The 17,701-nt window shown below is 46.5% G+C and overlaps 1 protein-coding gene across 3 annotated transcripts; it reads right to left on the bottom strand.

The window, feature by feature from the left end:
- Window positions 1–1,279: 1,279 nt before the first annotated feature.
- Window positions 1,280–17,495, bottom strand: ITPA (inosine triphosphatase). Of its 3 annotated transcripts, XM_082671217.1 has the most exons (8): window positions 17,412–17,495; window positions 8,526–8,583; window positions 8,373–8,437; window positions 7,678–7,751; window positions 6,694–6,725; window positions 6,022–6,137; window positions 2,936–3,012; window positions 1,280–1,755 (listed from the first exon to the last, which is right to left on the bottom strand). In XM_082671217.1, the coding sequence occupies exons 1-8, from the start codon at window positions 17,475–17,477 to the stop codon at window positions 1,632–1,634; spliced, it is 612 nt and encodes a 203-aa protein (XP_082527343.1). In that variant the 5' UTR covers window positions 17,478–17,495; the 3' UTR covers window positions 1,280–1,631. The 3 variants fall into 3 exon arrangements, with proteins under 3 accessions (XP_082527343.1, XP_082527345.1, XP_082527344.1); XM_082671219.1 differs by lacking the exon at window positions 2,936–3,012; XM_082671218.1 differs by lacking the exons at window positions 1,280–1,755; window positions 2,936–3,012 and adding an exon at window positions 4,109–5,157.
- Between the last annotated feature and the right edge of the window lie 206 nt (window positions 17,496–17,701).

Genomic DNA, 17,701 nt, shown 5'->3' on the forward strand with positions numbered 1-17,701 from the left:
ACAGTAGCTCAACAGGGAAACATGGAAGGTCCAGGAGGCCTTTGCTGTTGCCAGGAACCTGCAGGGAAAGTGGGCTTGGGGCCAGTGAAGAGCCCAGTGGCTGGTAGGGTGGGATAAGCACATTCACGGTGCTGCTTGCAGGATGGGTAAAGTTTAAAGGGGACAGAAAATGTACTGTGCATCCAGGACAGAACTCTGAGGAAGCAGCTGAGGAGCAGACAGAGGGGTGCCCCGCTCCAAGTGCCACGTGGCAAGTGATCCTTCTTTGGGGCCCCCACCCCAGTAGCCTGTGTTTCCTGCAGGTGGGGCTGTGTCCAGGATCACCAGGCAAGGAGGAGGCAGGCCCCCCAGCACCCCACACCTGAGTTCCAGCCGGACACCACCCATGCCAAGCAGACAACTCAGAGGAGGCTGAGCACCACCACCGGCACTTCCTGAGGAAACAACCCAGCTGGGCTTCACAGACAAGAGGGGAGCAAAGGGATGAGGTCCTGTCCTCACCCACGGGTGCTGATGAATTTTAGGGGAGGAAACAACTGTTAAATCTAGGCCCTGGGCCGTGCTGCTAGGACTGAGGAGGGGATGTAACTTAAGCTTGGGAGCGACACACCAGCATTAAGGACCCCCACCCCCCAACCTGCTGCACACAACGGGCTTTTCTGATTGTCCTTGGGGTTGGGCACCTCCTCTTTACCAGAGTAACACCTGCAGGAAGGCAAGGGAGCCACCCCGGGCCTCTGAAGTCCCTCCCTGGGAAGGGCTTTACCAGGACTCAGTACGGGTCTGGGGTAGCTGAGCCGGGCCTCCTGAAGGGCTCAACTCAGCTGGCCCCCCAGGCTGAACCGTGGCATGTCAACCCAACTGGGGTCAAGAACTCCATCCCTCCTCCCTGCCATAAAAATGAACCTGGCGTTATAACCATAAACCAACATTTTAGCTGCTCTAATGTACACCAGAATAAAGCAAAAGCACTCAGCATCCCACACTGCCCGCCCCCCAACCCAGCAAACACAATAGAGGCCAGCTGGGTGGTGGCATTGCTCAGTAGCTGGGTGGGCGGGCAGCAGGGATGTGGCATGTAAAAGTTCAGCCCATGATCAGAGACTTCAAGGACAAAAAGAAAGATATAATACTCCAGCTAGCAAGGGCACACAAACAGCCTCGACACAGCACTGCCCTCCTCCAGCCACCCCCCTACACCCGTTTTGCCCCCCCGACCTGAGAGGTTTCCTGCTCGTGCCAAAGGGGACTCAGGAGACAGACACCTGTCTGGGGCAGGTTTCAGAGCAAATATACCCAGTTTATTTTGGAAGCAAGTACCCTCCGGAATTTTTATTTGCTGCATTTAAAAAACATCTAAGGCTGTTTGTGTGGTTCTTCCCCAAACCCTCAACCCTGCCAAGGCCAGTTTTAACACCCAAGGTCCTTTCCGGATTCCAGGCCTGGAGGCTGTAGGAGACCACTGAATCCCTGAGGACAAGAGGATGGTGTCCTCTGGCCAAAGTTTCTCCAAGCAGAGCCAGCTGCTCCTGACGGCTGGTAACACCCCCAGGAAGTGGTAACCCTGAAGGTGGTACTTGGATGGGTGCCTGCCTGATAGAGGCGGTTTCAGGCTAGCCCTCCCCGGATCCTCAGCCAGAGTGGTCATCACCAGCTCCAAGTGGAGTCAGGTTGCCAAAGTATTCTTGCAACTCAAGCAGGGCCTGGAAGCGATGGGAGATGGTGTTCTTCTCAGCCTTGGGCATCTCTGCATACCTAAGGGGCAACAGTAGCAGCTCAGAGAAGAGGGGGCCCAGATTCAGGGAGGGTGTGTACACCTCACCTCATCCTGGAGCCCAAAGCTCAAAAAGTCCCTAGGAAAGGGTAGTGGGGCTACCAGCTCCTGGCAACCAGAGTTAATTTTTAAAAAATCAGTCTTAAATTCCCCTGTAGGTAGAAACCCATATTAATGAGTGTGAAAGGATCTTAAACTGGTTCTAGTGTGTCCAAAAGTCATCAAAGGGAAGCTGGGGACAGGGGGATGAGCTGCATGCTTTATCAGCTTTGTCATCTGTTGACGGGAAGCAGTGGGGCCTGACAGAGCAAACATAGCAATCTCCTCCAATGCACTGTGGGGCGGGCAGGTGAGGGCAGGGGGCAGCAGATGAGCCTTGAACAGCCAGCCAGTGGCCTGCCATCCATGGCAGGACTCCAGTGAGGTGAGAATCCCTACTCCAGTTGTCACTTTCACATCTATGCTGTCAAATATGGTGGCTACCAGCCACTGTGGCCATTTAAACCAATTACAACTGAATAAAAATAAATTCTGTTCCTCAGTTGCTCTAACCACATTTCAGATGCTCCGCAGCCACACGTGGCTAATGGCTACCGGATTGCACAGTGCAGATATAGAGCCTTTGTGTCACCAAAGTGCTGCTTCATGTTGTCCTCAGCCCTGCCTGGCTGTTGTGAGGCCTCAGGCCACACTCCCTAAGGGCCCCCCTCCAGCTTGACAAACCCGATTCCAATAATGGCCAACATGTCCCGTGTAAATAAGCGGGGGCTAGCATGAAATACTGAGAACACCTGGCACTGTGGGGGTGTAACGTGGTGGCCAAGTGCTAACATTTTTCCAGACTAAATGGGGGTCAGATAATCATCCAACAAAGCTGACAAGCCCAGGTCAGAGCGGGGAAGCCACTGAAGCTACAAAGCTGCTCTGCGCTGAGCTGAGCCCGAGAGCCCAGGACTTCAGCTATGCCCAGCTGCCTCCCAGCTGTGGACCAGGCCACCCAGATTCCTTGCATCCACCCCAGCAGAGCTGCCTTCAGCCGGAACGGCACCTCAGAGCCTGCCCCGCCTGTATCCGCGTGCCTGCACCTGGGCAGGGCACTGACCCAACCCAGTCCACGGCCATCCCCACCCCACACCCCTGAAAGAAACTGGGGCTCCTTACGTCTGCTCATATCCATCAGGCTGAAAGCAGGGGTCCCAGCCAAAATCCCGGCAGCCACGGGGCACCACAATCTGGCCCTGCCAGAGGAAAGGGGGACAGGTGTGCCACTGGGTGTGGAGGAGATGCACTGTGAGGAGGGCAGTAGCCAGATTGAGTTTGGTTTATGAATTTGGTTAAACCCTATTTACTCAAAATATATTATTTCAAGGGGTCCATGGTGCCGGCAAATGTTTGCTGAACACAGATAAAATGCAGAGCAGGACGGCTCGCTCCCCACAGACAGGGAGGAACCACATGCTTGATTAGCCCACAGATACCCCTGGGACCAGCCTCCCTCTCTGAAGCTTTGACAAACTGTGACCTCACTGAAGAAGAGAAGCAACTTTGAAAGACTGACAGAAAACATTTTCTCCTAATAGGAAGTTTGAGGGCCCTGAACCTTGCAGCCAAGCCCTGTGCCTGCTACTATTACTGCATTTCTCAAAATACAAGGGAGGCTCTAACAAATGAAACAACAAAATAGAAATTACTTTGTACAATGTTCAACACAAAAATGAGCTCAGTAAATACTGGCTGTAATAGGCAAATTCCAAAAGGAAAATGTGACAAAGATAACCAGTGTCAGGCTTCCCTGGTGGCACAGTGGTTGAGTCCGCCTACCGATGCAGGGGACATGGGTTCGTGCCCTGGTCCGGGAAGATCCCACATGCCGTGGAGTGACTGGGCCCGTGAGCCATGGCCACTGAGCCTGCGCGTCCAGAGCCTGTGCTCCGCAAAAAAAAAAAAAACAACTTATAAAATACAAGGGAGGTAGTAGAGGATGGGGATTAGCCATATAAATTCCAAGTCATTCAGACCAAAGGTAAATTCTGCTTCTGCTAATGGGGAGCTGTGTGACTGAGGCCAGTTACTGAACCACTCTGAACTTCACCCATGCAACAACTGTTTTTTGAACACCTCAGCGAAGCAGGCACCAGGAAAACAGAAAATCGTAGCCTTGCCTTCACAGAATGGAACTCTTAAGCAAAACAAGCATTACATCAGTAAACACATTAATGATTACCAAATGCAAAGTGTCTTAGAGGCAACACACTGGGAGCTGGGCTCAAGAATAACAAGATGGGGAGCTCAGGGAAGGCCTCAGTGAGGAGGGGACACTTTGGCCACATAAAGGACTAGGGCAAGAACATTCTAGGTGGAGGACACAGCTGTGCTGAGGTCCAGAGATGGAAAAGGCTTATCATACGCACTGCTGAAAGGACAATGTGGCTAGGGTTTTTTCGAAAGCACAGGGGAGAACAGAACAAGGAGAAACAAGGCTACCTCAGTTAAAGTCAGGGCTGGCAGCAACAAAGTACAAACAGCAGCCCAAGCTGGGGAGACAATAGGGAATGGTCGGATGAAAGTGATCAGGCCCCATCAGCAGCATAGCTGCTAGTCAGTCATGGCGCAGGAAGTTGGGCCTGTGGTTGTTCATACTTTTGATTTTTGAGAGAACATTTCTGTGAAAGTAGCAGACCACTAAAACTAACTGTTAAAAATGTAACCAGGCAATATGATCCAGCAATCCCATTTCTGGATATATACCCAAAAGAATGAAAACAGGATCTTGAAGAGATATTTGCACACCCACGTTCATAGCAGCATTATGAACAAGCCAAAAAGTGGAAGCCACGCAAGTGTTCATCAATGAATACAGGCAGACCTTGGAGATATTGTGGGTTCAGTTCCAGACCACTGCAATTAAGCAATTATCGCAATAAAGCAAGTCACATGAATTTTTTGGTTTCCTACTGCATATAAAAGTTATGTTTACACTATATTGTAATCTATTAAGTGTGCAATAGCATTATGTCTAAAAAATAGTGTACATACCTTAATTTAAAAATACTTAATTGCTAAAAATGCTAACCATCATCTGACAATGCAGGATTGCCACAAACTTTCAATTTGTAAAAACATAATATCTGTGAAGCTCAATAAAACGAGGTATGCCTGTAAACGGATAAAGGAAAAAGTGGTATATATATACAATGGAATATTATTCAGTCTTAAAAAAGGAGATCCTATCACATGCTACAACATGGATGAAACTTGAGGACATTATGCTAAGTGAGATAAGCCAGTCACAAAAAAACAAACACTGCAGGATTCCACTTATATGATGTATCTGAGGTAGCCGAACTCTTAGCAACACAAAGTAGAATCGTGGTTGCCAGGTGCTGGAGAGAGGAGGGGAAGATGGAGTCATTATTCAATGGGCATAGTTTCAATTCTGCAAGATGAGAAAGTTCTAGAGATCTGGTGCACAACAGTGTACACTATTGTATTGTACACTTAAAAATGAAGATGGTAATTTCTGTTACCTGTTTTTTCACCACAAAAATTAAAAATCTAATCAAGGAGTGTAAAGTAAAACATCTGTGGACAGTCCCTGGTGGAGCCACTGGCATAGGGCTATGTGAGCTATGGTGGGACTCTGGATTCTATCCTGAGCAGAAAGGACAAAGCAGAGAAATGATGTGCCTGAAGGTACACTCCTGCCACGGGGAGGGGATGGATGGGCTGGGGCGGGGGTGGGGTGGGGGAAGCAGGCCAGCCCAGAGGGTGGTCTGGACCCTGTGAGAAGCAGCTGAACCTACGGTCTGATAGGTAAGCATGGGGGCACTGAAGGGCAGTTTTGAAAGGAATGAGTTGGGGGGAGAAGGAAGATTCTATATGAACATAAAAAGTTGGAAAGGCTGTGAGATGTTCAAGGGAAGCTGTTGCCTCAGCAGTGGGATGAGGAGATTCAAGCTTGGAGAAGTCTGGGCTACAGATGTAGCTCTAGGAGTTGTCACCTTCAGTTTCCACATCTGCTTCTCAGGACAGCATACACTGCAGAGCTCTGGGTATACCAGGCCCCAACAGCTGTAAGCCACTGTGCGTTTCCAAACACCTGACTCTGGGGTCAAATAAGTTTCGGGATTGACAGCACTTCTAGCTGTGGTACCCAGGGGCGCGCCCTCCCCACTACAGTCCTGCAGCATCATCGCGAGTCACAGCGCCCTCTGGCGGCACTCTGGGGAACGAGCATGGGTACGCACCGAGGTCCGGCCCCTGAAGAGGCGCACAGGCTCGCTGGGGTCCCCAGTGCTGAGCGCGAACGTGCAGAGTGCATAGGCCGACTTGTCTTGGAACCCAGCCAGGAGCTGGTGGAGACCTGCGGGCACTTGCAGTGAGGGCTCAGCGCACTCTACGCTGCCCGGCCCCAGCCCCCTCTCCGCACTCAATGGGCCCAGGTGGCGAAGGGGAGTTATACATATCACCAAATAGGCCCTGCGCTGATAACCCAGGAAGTTGGGTGATGGGGATGTGGGGTTCCTTATTCTACTACTGTGGGCTTCAGGGTATGCGCTGCTGGGACCAGGGGGAGCAGCAGGGTGTCCCTCTCCCCGCCCCCCACTGAGGCAAGGACAGCAAGAAGTGGGGCCAGTCCCTCTGAGCCAGAATCAACTAGAGCCCCTTTGTCCCTCAAACACAAAGCTCTCACCACCCACCCCCACCCCATCCACTCCTCCCAAATCTCAGTGCTCCCTGGCACCGGGTGTATAGGGAGAGTGTGAGCTGTAGATTATAGATGGGGAAACTGAGGTGAATGGAGACTCCGTGAAGGGGATGGAACCCGAGATTCCTGATTACTAGTTGGAGCTCCTCTCGTAGAACCCACAGATTCTTAATTTCAAACAGGTCTAAAGAAAGAGACATGGGGATAATACCTTCAGGCTTTAACTTCTCCAGAAACCACTTTCTGCAAGAGAAATAAAGGTGAGTCAGACACCACAATCAGATGGATGTTCTTACCACCTTGTTTCTGGGCTGCATCCCCCAGGGATTAGAGCCCTGGGAGAGCAAAGAATGTCTCAACTCAAAATGAAGAGAAATAATCCAATAGGAAAAAGGAAATGGAGACAAAGAGGCAATCCACAAAAGAACTGATAAACCAGTGAAGCCCTCAATCTCACTGGTAATTAGGGAAATGCAAATTAAAATTGCATGTGGTAACATTTCCCACTCCCGCCATTACAAAATACTAAAAAGTCATAAAACAGTGCTGGTAAGAATATGGAGCAATGTACACTATAAGTGTGTAGGGGTGCTACTGCCTTGGCAAACAAATTAGCAATCCAAAAGTTAAAGATACAGTTAACCCTTGAACAACATGAATTTGAACTGCATATGTTCACTTATACATGGATATTTTTCAGTAGTAAATACTACAGTAATATACAGTTGAATTCACTGATATGGAAGGCCAACTGTAAGTTAAACGCAGGTTAACCCCCCCCAAGTTGTTCAAGGGTCAACTGTATACATACCCAAGACCTAACAAATTGGGGTATTTGTACCCTAGAGATACACAAAGACCTTCTGAGGGGGTCCAGGGTACTGGATAGCTTTAAGGAAATCCATCTGCAGATCTCAAGTTCCTTATTTCCTCTTTCCTGAAACGGATCTGCCCACAAATGTACCTCTCCAATGGGTGAGTTCCCCTTGCCCATCTCAACTTACACAATCACATTCTCACACTTTACAAAAGAAAGGTATGCCTCTTCCCCATCCCTAATCCTCCCTCAAGACAATCTGACATACTGGTGTTGATGCCAAGACAGTGAATGACCCGCAGTATCAAGTAACAAATCATTTCAAAGTTCAAGTGGTTTTGTGGCCAGGGCCCTGCAAAAGGGTGGGGGAGCACTCACATGTAGGGGCCAGGGAGGCCCCCAAGGGCGTTGAAGCACAGACAGGTGTCCTCCACCAGTACAGGGCCCTGCACCTGCAGCACAAGAACATGCAGCCCTGAGACCCGCGTCCAGCAGCAGGCCCCACCTCCACCCTGAATTCCCCTGCCATCCAAGCCAGGGCCACACTCACAGCTAGCTGGGATGTGCAACAGCAGCAGCAGATAGAGGTCCATCTGCTCTGGGTAACAGCTGTTGACTAATGTCTTATCTTCATTTTAAAGGTAGGGACATCAAAGCCTTGGCAGGTTGTAAAGTTTGCTCCAGGTACAGTGACAGGAGAGCTGGGATTCATACTCAAGCAGCCTGACTGTTTGTTTACAAAGCACTCTTTTTCAGTTCCACAGAGGTGTGTGAGTGCAGGGTGGATGTATGTGGGGAGAATGTAGGGGTGGAATGTATGTACCTGAGAACTGGGAAGAGTGAATTATGTGTGTGTGTGGTCATCTAGGGGGATACTATGCAGTCAAGGTTGAGAAAGGAAGGCAGTATTCCAGAGCCAATATTAACTGACTCCAGCCTAGCTAAGCCTGGAAACGTCCTTCAAGTCATTATAAAGTGTGCCCACCATATTCTCTACCCATCCCCAGCAGGCACAGACCCCAGGAGCCACCAGGACAAGAGGCGCAAGTACAGGACACGTGTGGAGCAAGCACCTGGCGAGCTGCCTCCTGACACTTCCGAATGGAAATCTCATCAGGCTCTCCTTGGTACTCTGGCACTTATCAGAGAAACAGACACACAGTCAGGTCACAGAGAGAGAGAGAAATTGAATCATCTTTTAAAAATAGAACTAATCAGAGACATACGGTCAATCTTCTGTGCCACCAAAGTGCATGGAAACTTATCTCCTAGAATCTGAATGACCTGTTCCAAAACGAAAGAACATTTATCACCATTTGTTTAACTATTCCCCATTACTACACAAGCTGTCACCCATCTTTCTCGTCAGGTAACTCTCCTGTCAGTCCCCTAAAGCTCACCAAGTCAGGCCCATGAGCCTCACCCCAGCCTTCAGGGTCCCACCCCAGCAGGTCAGCTCCCCCATCTCCTCACTCTCCAATCCCTCCCTCCTACTTCAGGTCTCTGTTTATGCTAACCACCTACCTAGAACACCCTCTTCCCTTCTCAGTGCTCCCAAAACCTATCCTTTGGGCCAAGAATTTTCTATCAGGGGTTACCCAGAATTCAGGAGATCTGTGAACTTGGATTAGGAAAAACAAAACAAAACAAAACACTTTATTTTCACTAACCCCTACCTGAAATTTAGCATCCCTTTCAATAGTGAATATAGAAAACAAACACAAATAGCATTAGCATCTCCTGTGATATTTAAACCTATTAAAATCGCAGATGTTGTCATATCCCATTACAGTTGTAGCAGATATCTCAAAATATCATTTACAAGGGGCAGAGTCAAGATGGCAGCGTGGGAAGACACAGAGTTTGTGTCTCCCTACAACTAGGGCGCCTGCCAGATGGTGGTGGGGGACCTTGACGCCCAAGGAGACGGGAAGAACCCCCAAGTGAACGGCTCCTGCAATGGGAGCTCTGAGTCTGAACCACTGGACTAATAAGAGAACCTCAGACCCCAGGAAATATTCATTGGAGTGAGGTCTCCCGGAGTTCCTCATCTCAGCACCAAGACCCAGCTCTACCCAACAGCCTACAAACTCCAGTGTTGGAAGCCTCAGGCCAAACAACCAGTTCCTGTTTACAGGAACACAATCCCACCCATCAGAAAAAATGAGAGGGTAATAAAGTATGTCACAGATGAAGAAGCATGGTAAAAACCTATAAGACCAAATAAATGAAGAGGAAATAGGCAAGCTACCTAAAAAGAATTCAGAGTAATGGTAGTAAAGATGATCCAGAATCTCAGAAGTAGAATGGAGGCACAGACTAAGAAAATACAAGAAATGTTTAACAAAGTTCTAGAAGAATTGAAGGACAAACAGAGATGAAAACACAGTAACTGAAATGAAAAATACACTAGAAGGAATCAATAATAGGATAACTGAGGCAGAAGAACAAATATAAGTGAGCTGGAAGACAGACTGCTGGAAATAACTGCCAAGGAGCAGAATAAAGAAAAAAGAATGAAAAGAATCGAAGACAATCTCAGAGACCTCTGGGACAATACTAAACACACCAACATTCGAATTATAGGGGTCCCAAATAAGAAGAGAAAAAGAAAGGGTCTGAGAAAATATTTGAAGAGATCATAGCAGAAAACTTCCCTAACATGGGAAAGGAAATAGCCACCCAAGTCCAGGAAGCGCAGAGTCCCATACAGGATAAATCTTAAGAGAAACACACCAAGACACATATTAATCAAACTAACAAAAATTGAGTTCAAAGAAAAAATATTAAAAGCAGCAAGGGAAAAGCAAAAGATAACATACAAAGGAATCCCCATAACATTATCAACTGATTTTTCAGCAGAAACTCTGCAGGCCAGAAGGGAGTGGCAGGATATACTTAAAATGATGAAAGAGAAAAAACTACAACCAAGATTACTCTACCCAGCAAGGATCTCATTCAGAGTCAAGAGAGAAATCAAAAGCTTTTCAGACAAGCAAAAGGTAAGAGAATTCAGCACCACCAAACCACCTTTACAACAAATGCTAAAAAAACTTCTCTAGGCAGGAAACACAAGAGAAGAAACAGACCCACAAAAACGAACCCAAAACAATTAAGAAAATGGTAATAGGTACATACAATCGATAACAACCTTGAATGTAAATGGATTAAATGCTCCAACCAAAAGACACAGACTGGCTGAATGGATACAAAAACAAGACCCGTATATATGCTGTCTACAAGAGACCCACTTCAGACCTAGGAACACATACAGACTAAAAGTGAAGGGATGGAAAAATATATTCCATGCAAATGGAAATCAAAAGAATGTTGGAGTAGCAATACTCATATCAGATAAAATAGACTTTAGGGCTTCCCTGGTGATGCAGCGGTTAAGAATCTGCCTGCCAATGCAGGGGACACAGGTTCAATCCCTCCAGGAAGATCCCACATGCTGTGCAGCGACTAAGCCCATGCACCACAACTACTGAGCCTGCTCTCTAGAGCCTGTGAGCCACAACTACTGAGCCCGTGTGCCACAACTACTGAAGCCCGCATGCCTAGAGCCTGTGTTATGCAACAAGAGAAGCCACCTCAATGAGAAGACTGCACACCGCAATGAAGAGTAACCCCTGCTTGCCACAACTAGAGAAAGCCCATGCACAGCAACAAAGACCCAACACAGCCAAAAATAAAATAAATAAATTTATTTTAAAAAATAGACTTTAAAATAAAGACTGTTACAAGAGATAAGGAAGGACAGTACATAATGATCAAGGGATCAATCCAAGAAGAAGATATAACAATTATAATCGCTTATGCACCCAACATAGGAGCACCTCAATACATAAGGCAAATGCTAACAACCATGAAAGCAGAAATCAACAGTAACACTATAATAGTAGGGGACTTTAACACCTCACTTACCCCAATGGACAGATCATCCAAACAGAAAATAAATAAGCAAACACAAGCTTTAGATGACACAATAGACCAGACAGATTTAACTGATATTTATAGAACATTCCACCCGAAAGTGGCACAGTACACTTCCTTCTTAAGTGCACACGGAACATTCTCCAAGACAGATCACATCTTGGCTCACAAATCAAGCCTTGGAAAATTTAAGAAAACTGAAATCGTATCAAGCATCTTTTCTGACCACACTGCTATGTGTAAATCAATTACAGGAAAAAAACTGTAAAAAACACAAATACATGGAGGCTAAACAGTGCACTACTAAGTAACCAAGAGATCACTAGAGAAATCAAAGAAATAAAAGAATACATAGATACAAATGACAACAAAAACACAATGATTCAAAACCTATGGGATGCAGCAAAAGCAGTTCTAAGAGGGAAGTTTATAGCAATTCAATCGCACCTCAAGAAACAAGAAAAATCTCAAATAAACAATCTAACCCTACACCTAAAGCAACTAGAGAAAGAAGAACAACGAAAACCCAAAGTCAGTAGAAGGAAAGAAATCATAAAGATCAGAGCAGAAATAAATGAAACAAATGAAAACAACAGCAAAAATCAATAAAACTAAAAGTTGGTTCTTTGAGAAGATAAACAAAATTGATAAACCCTTACCCAGACTCATCAAGAAAAAAAGGGTGCAAATCAATAAAATTAGAAATGAAAAAGGAGAAATCACAACTGACACTGCAGAAATACAAAGGATTATAAGAGACTACTACAGACAACTATATGCCAATAAAATGGACAACCATGAGGAAATGGACAAATTCTTGGAAACGTACAATTTTCCAAGACTGAGCCAGGAAGAATTAGAAAATATAAACAGACCTATCACAAGTAATGAAATTGAAACTGTAATTAAGAATCTTCCAACAGGACTACCCTGGTGGCGTAGTGGTTAAAACTCTGCCTGCCAATGCAGGGGACACAGGTTTGATCCCTGGTCCGAGAAGACCCCATATGCCATGGAGCAACTAACCCCATGTGCCGCACCTACTGAGCCTATGCTCTAGAGCCCACGAGCCACAGCTACTGAGCCCATGTGCCACAACTACTGAAGTCCGCCTGCCAAGAGCCCATGCTCCACAACAAGGGAAACCACCACAGTGAGAAGCCTGTGCACCATAACGAAGAGTAGCCCCGGCTTGCCGCAACTAGAGAAAGCCCACGCGCAGCCACGAAGACCCAGCGCAGCCAAACGTAAATAAGTAAAAATAAATAAAGTTATATATAGGGCTTCCCTGGTGGCGCAGTGGTTGAGAGTCCGCCTGCCGATGCAGGGGACACGGGTTCGTGCCCCGGTCCGGGAAGATCCCACATGCTGCGAAGTGGCTGGGCCCGTGAGCCATGGCTGCTGAGCCTGCGCGTCTGGAGCCTGTGCTCCGCAACGGGAGAGGCCACAACAGTGAGAGGCCCACGTAACGCAAAAAAAAAAAAAAAAAAAAAAAATTTATATATAAAAAAAATCTTCCAACAAACAAAAGTCCAGGACCAGATGGCTTCACAGGTGAATTCTATCAAACATTTAGAGAAGAGCTAACACCGATCCTTCTCAAACTCGTCCAAAAAACTGCAGAGAGAGGAACGCTCCCAAATTCGTTCTATGAAGCCACCATCACCCTGATACCAAAACCAGAATAAGGTATCACAAAAAAAGAAAATTATAGTCCAATATCACTGATGAACATAGATGCAAAACTCCTGAACAAAATACTAGCAAACAGAATCCAACAACACATTAAAAGGATCATACATCAGATGCAAGGATTCTTCAATATACGCAAATCAATCAATGTGATACACCATGTTAACAAATTAAGGAATAAAAACCATGTGATCATCTCAATAGATGCAGAAAAAGGTTTTGAAAAAATTCAACACTCTTTTCCGATAAAAACTCTCCAGAAAATGGGCATAGAGGGAACCTACCTCAACATAATAAAGGTCATATATGACAAACCCACAGCAAACATACTCAATGGTGAAAAACTGAAAGCATTTCCTCTAAGATCAGGAAAAAGACAAGGATGTCCTCTCTCACCACTCTTACTCAACGTAGTTTTCGAAGTCCTAGCCATGGCAATCAGAGAAGAAAAAGAAATAAAAGGTATACAAATTGGATAAGTAAAACTGTCACTGTTTGCAGATGACATGATACTATACATAGAAAATCCTAAAGATGCCACCAGAAAACTACTAGAACTAATCAACGAATTTGGTAAGGTTGCAGGATACAAAGTTAATGCACAGAAATCTCTGGCATTCCTATACACTAACAACGAAAAATCAGAAAGAGAAATTAAGGAAACAATCCCATTTACCATTGCAACAAAAAGAATAAAATATCTAGGAATAAATCTATCTAAGGAGGTGAAAGACTTATACTTGGAAAACTATAAAACACTGATGAAAGAAATCAAAGATGTCATAAACAGTTGGAGAAATATACCATATTCTTGGATTGGAAGAATCAATATTATGAAAATGACTATACTACCCAAAGCAATCTACAGATTCAATGCAATCCCTATCAAACTACCAATGGCATTCTTCACAGAATTAGAACAAAAAATTTTACAATTTGTATGGAAACACAAAAGATCCTGAATAGCCAAAGCAATACTGAGAAAGAAAAAAGGAGCTGGAGGAATCAGGCTCCCTGATTTCAAACTATACTATAAAGCTACAGTAATCAAGACATTATGGTACTGGCACAAAAACAGAAATATAGATCAAGGTACAGGATAGAAAGCCCAGAGATAAACCCATGCACATATGGTCACCTAATTTACGATAAAGGAGGCAAGAACATACAATGTAGAAAAGACAGCCTCTTCAGTAAGTGGTGCTGGGAAAACTGGACAGCTACATGTAAAAGAATGAAATTAGACCACCACCTAACACCACACACAAAAATAAACTCCAAAAAATAAAAAAATAAAAATAAACTCCAAATGTATTAAAGACCTAAATGTAAAACCAGACACTATAAAACTCTTAGAGGAAACCATAGGAAAAACACTCTGACATAAACGACAGCAAGATGTTTTTTGACCCACCTTCTAGAGTAATGAAAATAAAAACAAAAATAAACAAATGGGACCTAGTTAAACTTAAAAGCTTTGCACAGGAAAGCAAACCATAAACAAGACGAAAAGACAAACCATAAACAAGACGAAAAGACAATGGGATAAAATATTTGCAAATGAAACAACGAGCAAAGGATTAATCTCCAAAATATACAAACAGCTCATGGAGCTCAATATCAAAAAAAGAAACAACCCGGGCTTCCCTGGTGGCGCAGTGGTTAAGAATCCGCCTGCCAATGCAGAGGACACAGGTTTGAGCCCTGGTCTGGGAAGATCCCACATGCCGCGGAGCAACTAAGCCTGTGCGCCACAACTACCGAGCTACTGAGCCTGCGCTCTAGAGCCTGCAAGCCACAACTACTGACCCCCTGTGCCACAGCTACTGAAGCCCGCGCGCCTAGAGCCCAAGCTCCACAACAAGACAAGCCACCGCAATGAGAAGCCTGCGCGCCGCAACAAAGAGTAGCCCCTGCTCACCACAATCAGAGAAAAGCCCGCGCACAGCAACGAAGACCCAACGCAGCCAAAAACAAAAATAAATTAAAATAAAATAAAATACATTAAAAAAAAGAAACAACCCAATTAAAAAATGGGCAGAAGACCTAAATAGACATTTCACCAAAGAAGACATACAGATGGCCAAGAGGCACATGAAAAGATGCTCAACATCACTATTAGAGACATGCAAATCAAAACCACAATGAGGTATCACCTCACACTGGTCAGAATGGCCATTATCAAAAAATCTAGAAACAATAAATGCTGGAGAGGGTGTGGTAAAAAGGGAACCCTCCTGCACTGTTGGTGGGAATGTAAATTGATACAACCACTATGGAGAGCAGTATGGAGGTGCCGTAAAAACTAAAAATAGAACTACCACATGACCCAGCAAACCCCACTACTCGGCATATACCCTGAGAAAACCATAATTCAAAAAGAGACATGCACCACAATATTCATTGCAGCACTATTTACAATAGGCAGGACATGGAAGCAAACTAAATGTCCACTGACAGACGAATGGATAAAGAAGATGTGGCACATATATACAATGGAATATTACTCAGCCATAAAAAGAAACGAAATAGAGTTTTTTGTAGTGAGGTGGATGGACCTAGAGTCTGTCATACAGAGTGAAGTAAAGAAAAAAAGTAAAGAAAGAGAAAAACAAATACCATATGCTAACGCATATATATGGAATCTAAAAAAAAAATGGTACCGATGAACCTAGTGGCAGGGCAGGAATAAAGACGCAGACATACAGAATGAACTTGAGGACACGGCAGCGGGGGAGGGGGAAGCTGGGGCGAAGTGACAGAAGCATCGACATATACACACTACCAAATGTAAAATAGCTAGTGGGAAGCAGGGGCATAGCACAGGGAGATCAGCTCGGTATGCATTAATAAAGCATATGTAACTGGATCACAAATATTTATAATATTTTGAGAATTTTAAATCAATAGAATTGATTTCCTTTGTAATCCTATGTATTTTATTTTGTACATTTAAAAATATTTTCCTGAGAAAGGGTCTAGAGGCTTCATCACTCTGCCAATGGGGTACCATGAGATGAAGAGTTAAAACTCCCTATTTTAGGCCAACTTCAAGTCCATTTTCTCCAGTGAGCCTCCTCTGGCCACTCCAGCATCTTCTTTTTTTTTTCTCCTTTTTTGGGGGGGGCCGTGCCACATGGCTTACAGGATCTTAGTTTCCCGACCAGGGATCGAACCCGGGCCCCGGCAGTGAAAGCTCGAATCCTAACCACTGGACTTCCAGGGAATTCCCTCCCTCTTCTTTAAATGTGGGAGGGCCACATTCTCAACCAAAAGTAGAGATGGCCTTGGGAGCCGGCACCCACCATCTTGCATGGGGCTCTGTTCAGTGTGGCACTGCCTGTCTGCTTGTCTGGTCTGGCCTCAAGATCCCAAACCTTTTATCAGCACAGGGCTCTGACTTCTGAGGCCACCCTGTAACAGCACGCAAGTGTCATTGGTCCCTATGCTGTAGACAAATGACCCTAATGACTGCACCCCATTGGTCTGCCTCAGACATCTAGTGGGTGTCATCCTGACTCCGCACACATGACCCACCTCCTTGACCATGGCTGACTAAGTAAGGGCAAACCTTTGATCCAAGCAAGGCCAATCAGAGCTGATGTCTGGCAGAAGCCTTACTGCCCCCTCCATCAGAAGGGAAAAATGCAGAAAGACCTCAAAAGGAAAAGGGATGAGCATCCAGAAAGAACTAGAAGGACAAATAAACCCCTCGATAGGGACTCCTGAGAAAGACTCCTCAAGCCCTGTGGGACAGCATACCACTGTATTCCCACGATTGTCACCTGGCTGTTTACATGAGCTCCCTGTGTCTCTCTACTATTTGCAGCCAAAGCGGTTCCATCAACCCCCAGAATTCTCAGAGCTGACCACAAAGTCCCTGTAGGCAGGAACTTTGGATCCACTGCCTCCTTCACTCCTCTCCATTGCGCTGTGAAGCAGACCTCCTGCATAATGGCCATTTCACAGATGGCGGAAAGAGGCTGGGAGAGGCTGAGGACCACATTTCTGGACCGTGGTGGGGTGTGGAACTCAGTTTGGATGCCTCTCCCCACACCCTGTCCGGCCCCTGCCAACCCCAGGCCAGCAGCGGGGTCTGGATCCGCTCCAGAGGGGTGTCAGGGTCCCGGTTTGGGACCTAGCTTAAGAGGTGACCTTTGGGACAAGTGTTAAGGACCCCACCACTCCTTCAGCTCCCGATGCCCCTAAGCTCACAACCCCTGTGCCCGGATTTGTCAAGGCCCTCATTCTATCGAGTCCAACCCCGGGTCACCCCCACTCCGCACACGTGCTAGTCCATTCCACGCGGCCCATCCCCTTCCCGATCCAACCCATCCCTCCGGGTCGGACTCTGTTCCCCCTCTGCTCTTCCACCCGCGTGCTTCCCTCCGCCTGGAAGCCACTTCTCCGCCTTCTCCCCAGCCAACCTTGCCACACGCTACCCCCCAACCGCCTCCTGGTCGGCTTCCCACCACTCCCGTCACCTCCTCCAGCTTCTTGGCGTTCCCCGTGACAAACACGATCTTCTTCCCGTACAAGGAGGCCGCCATTGTGAGCCACAAGGACCTGTAAAGTTCACCGGAAGTCCCTCTACTTCCGCCTGGCGGCGGAAGTGGGTGGCCCGTTTTCCGGCCTCGGGTCCCAGGAAGGCCGGCTGTGGATTTTGTTGCGTGCTGCGCGGTATGATGGCGGCGGCAGCTGCAGTCTGGGCACCTTAGGGGCGGGAAGGCTGCGCTGGGCGCCCAGAATCCTTGCTCAGATACCCGGGAGCACA

Source organism: Grampus griseus, assembly GCF_964374135.1.
Source record: "Grampus griseus genome assembly, chromosome: 14".
In the NCBI taxonomy this organism is placed as follows: domain Eukaryota; kingdom Metazoa; phylum Chordata; class Mammalia; order Artiodactyla; family Delphinidae; genus Grampus; species Grampus griseus.

What these genes read in the sequence shown, in the direction of transcription:
- ITPA (XM_082671217.1), bottom strand. Translation starts at nt 17,477, where the DNA reads ATGGCGGCCTCCTTGTACGGGAAGAAGATCGTGTTTGTCACGGGGAAC. An exon ending in ACGCCAAGAAGCTGGAGGAG is followed by an intron (nt 8,584 to 17,411) that starts GTGACGGGAGTG and finishes GTTTTGGAACAG; the next exon opens with GTCATTCAGATTCTAGGAGA. An exon ending in GTCAGGAGGCAGCTCGCCAG is followed by an intron (nt 7,752 to 8,372) that starts GTGCTTGCTCCA and finishes CTTGTGCTGCAG; the next exon opens with GTGCAGGGCCCTGTACTGGT.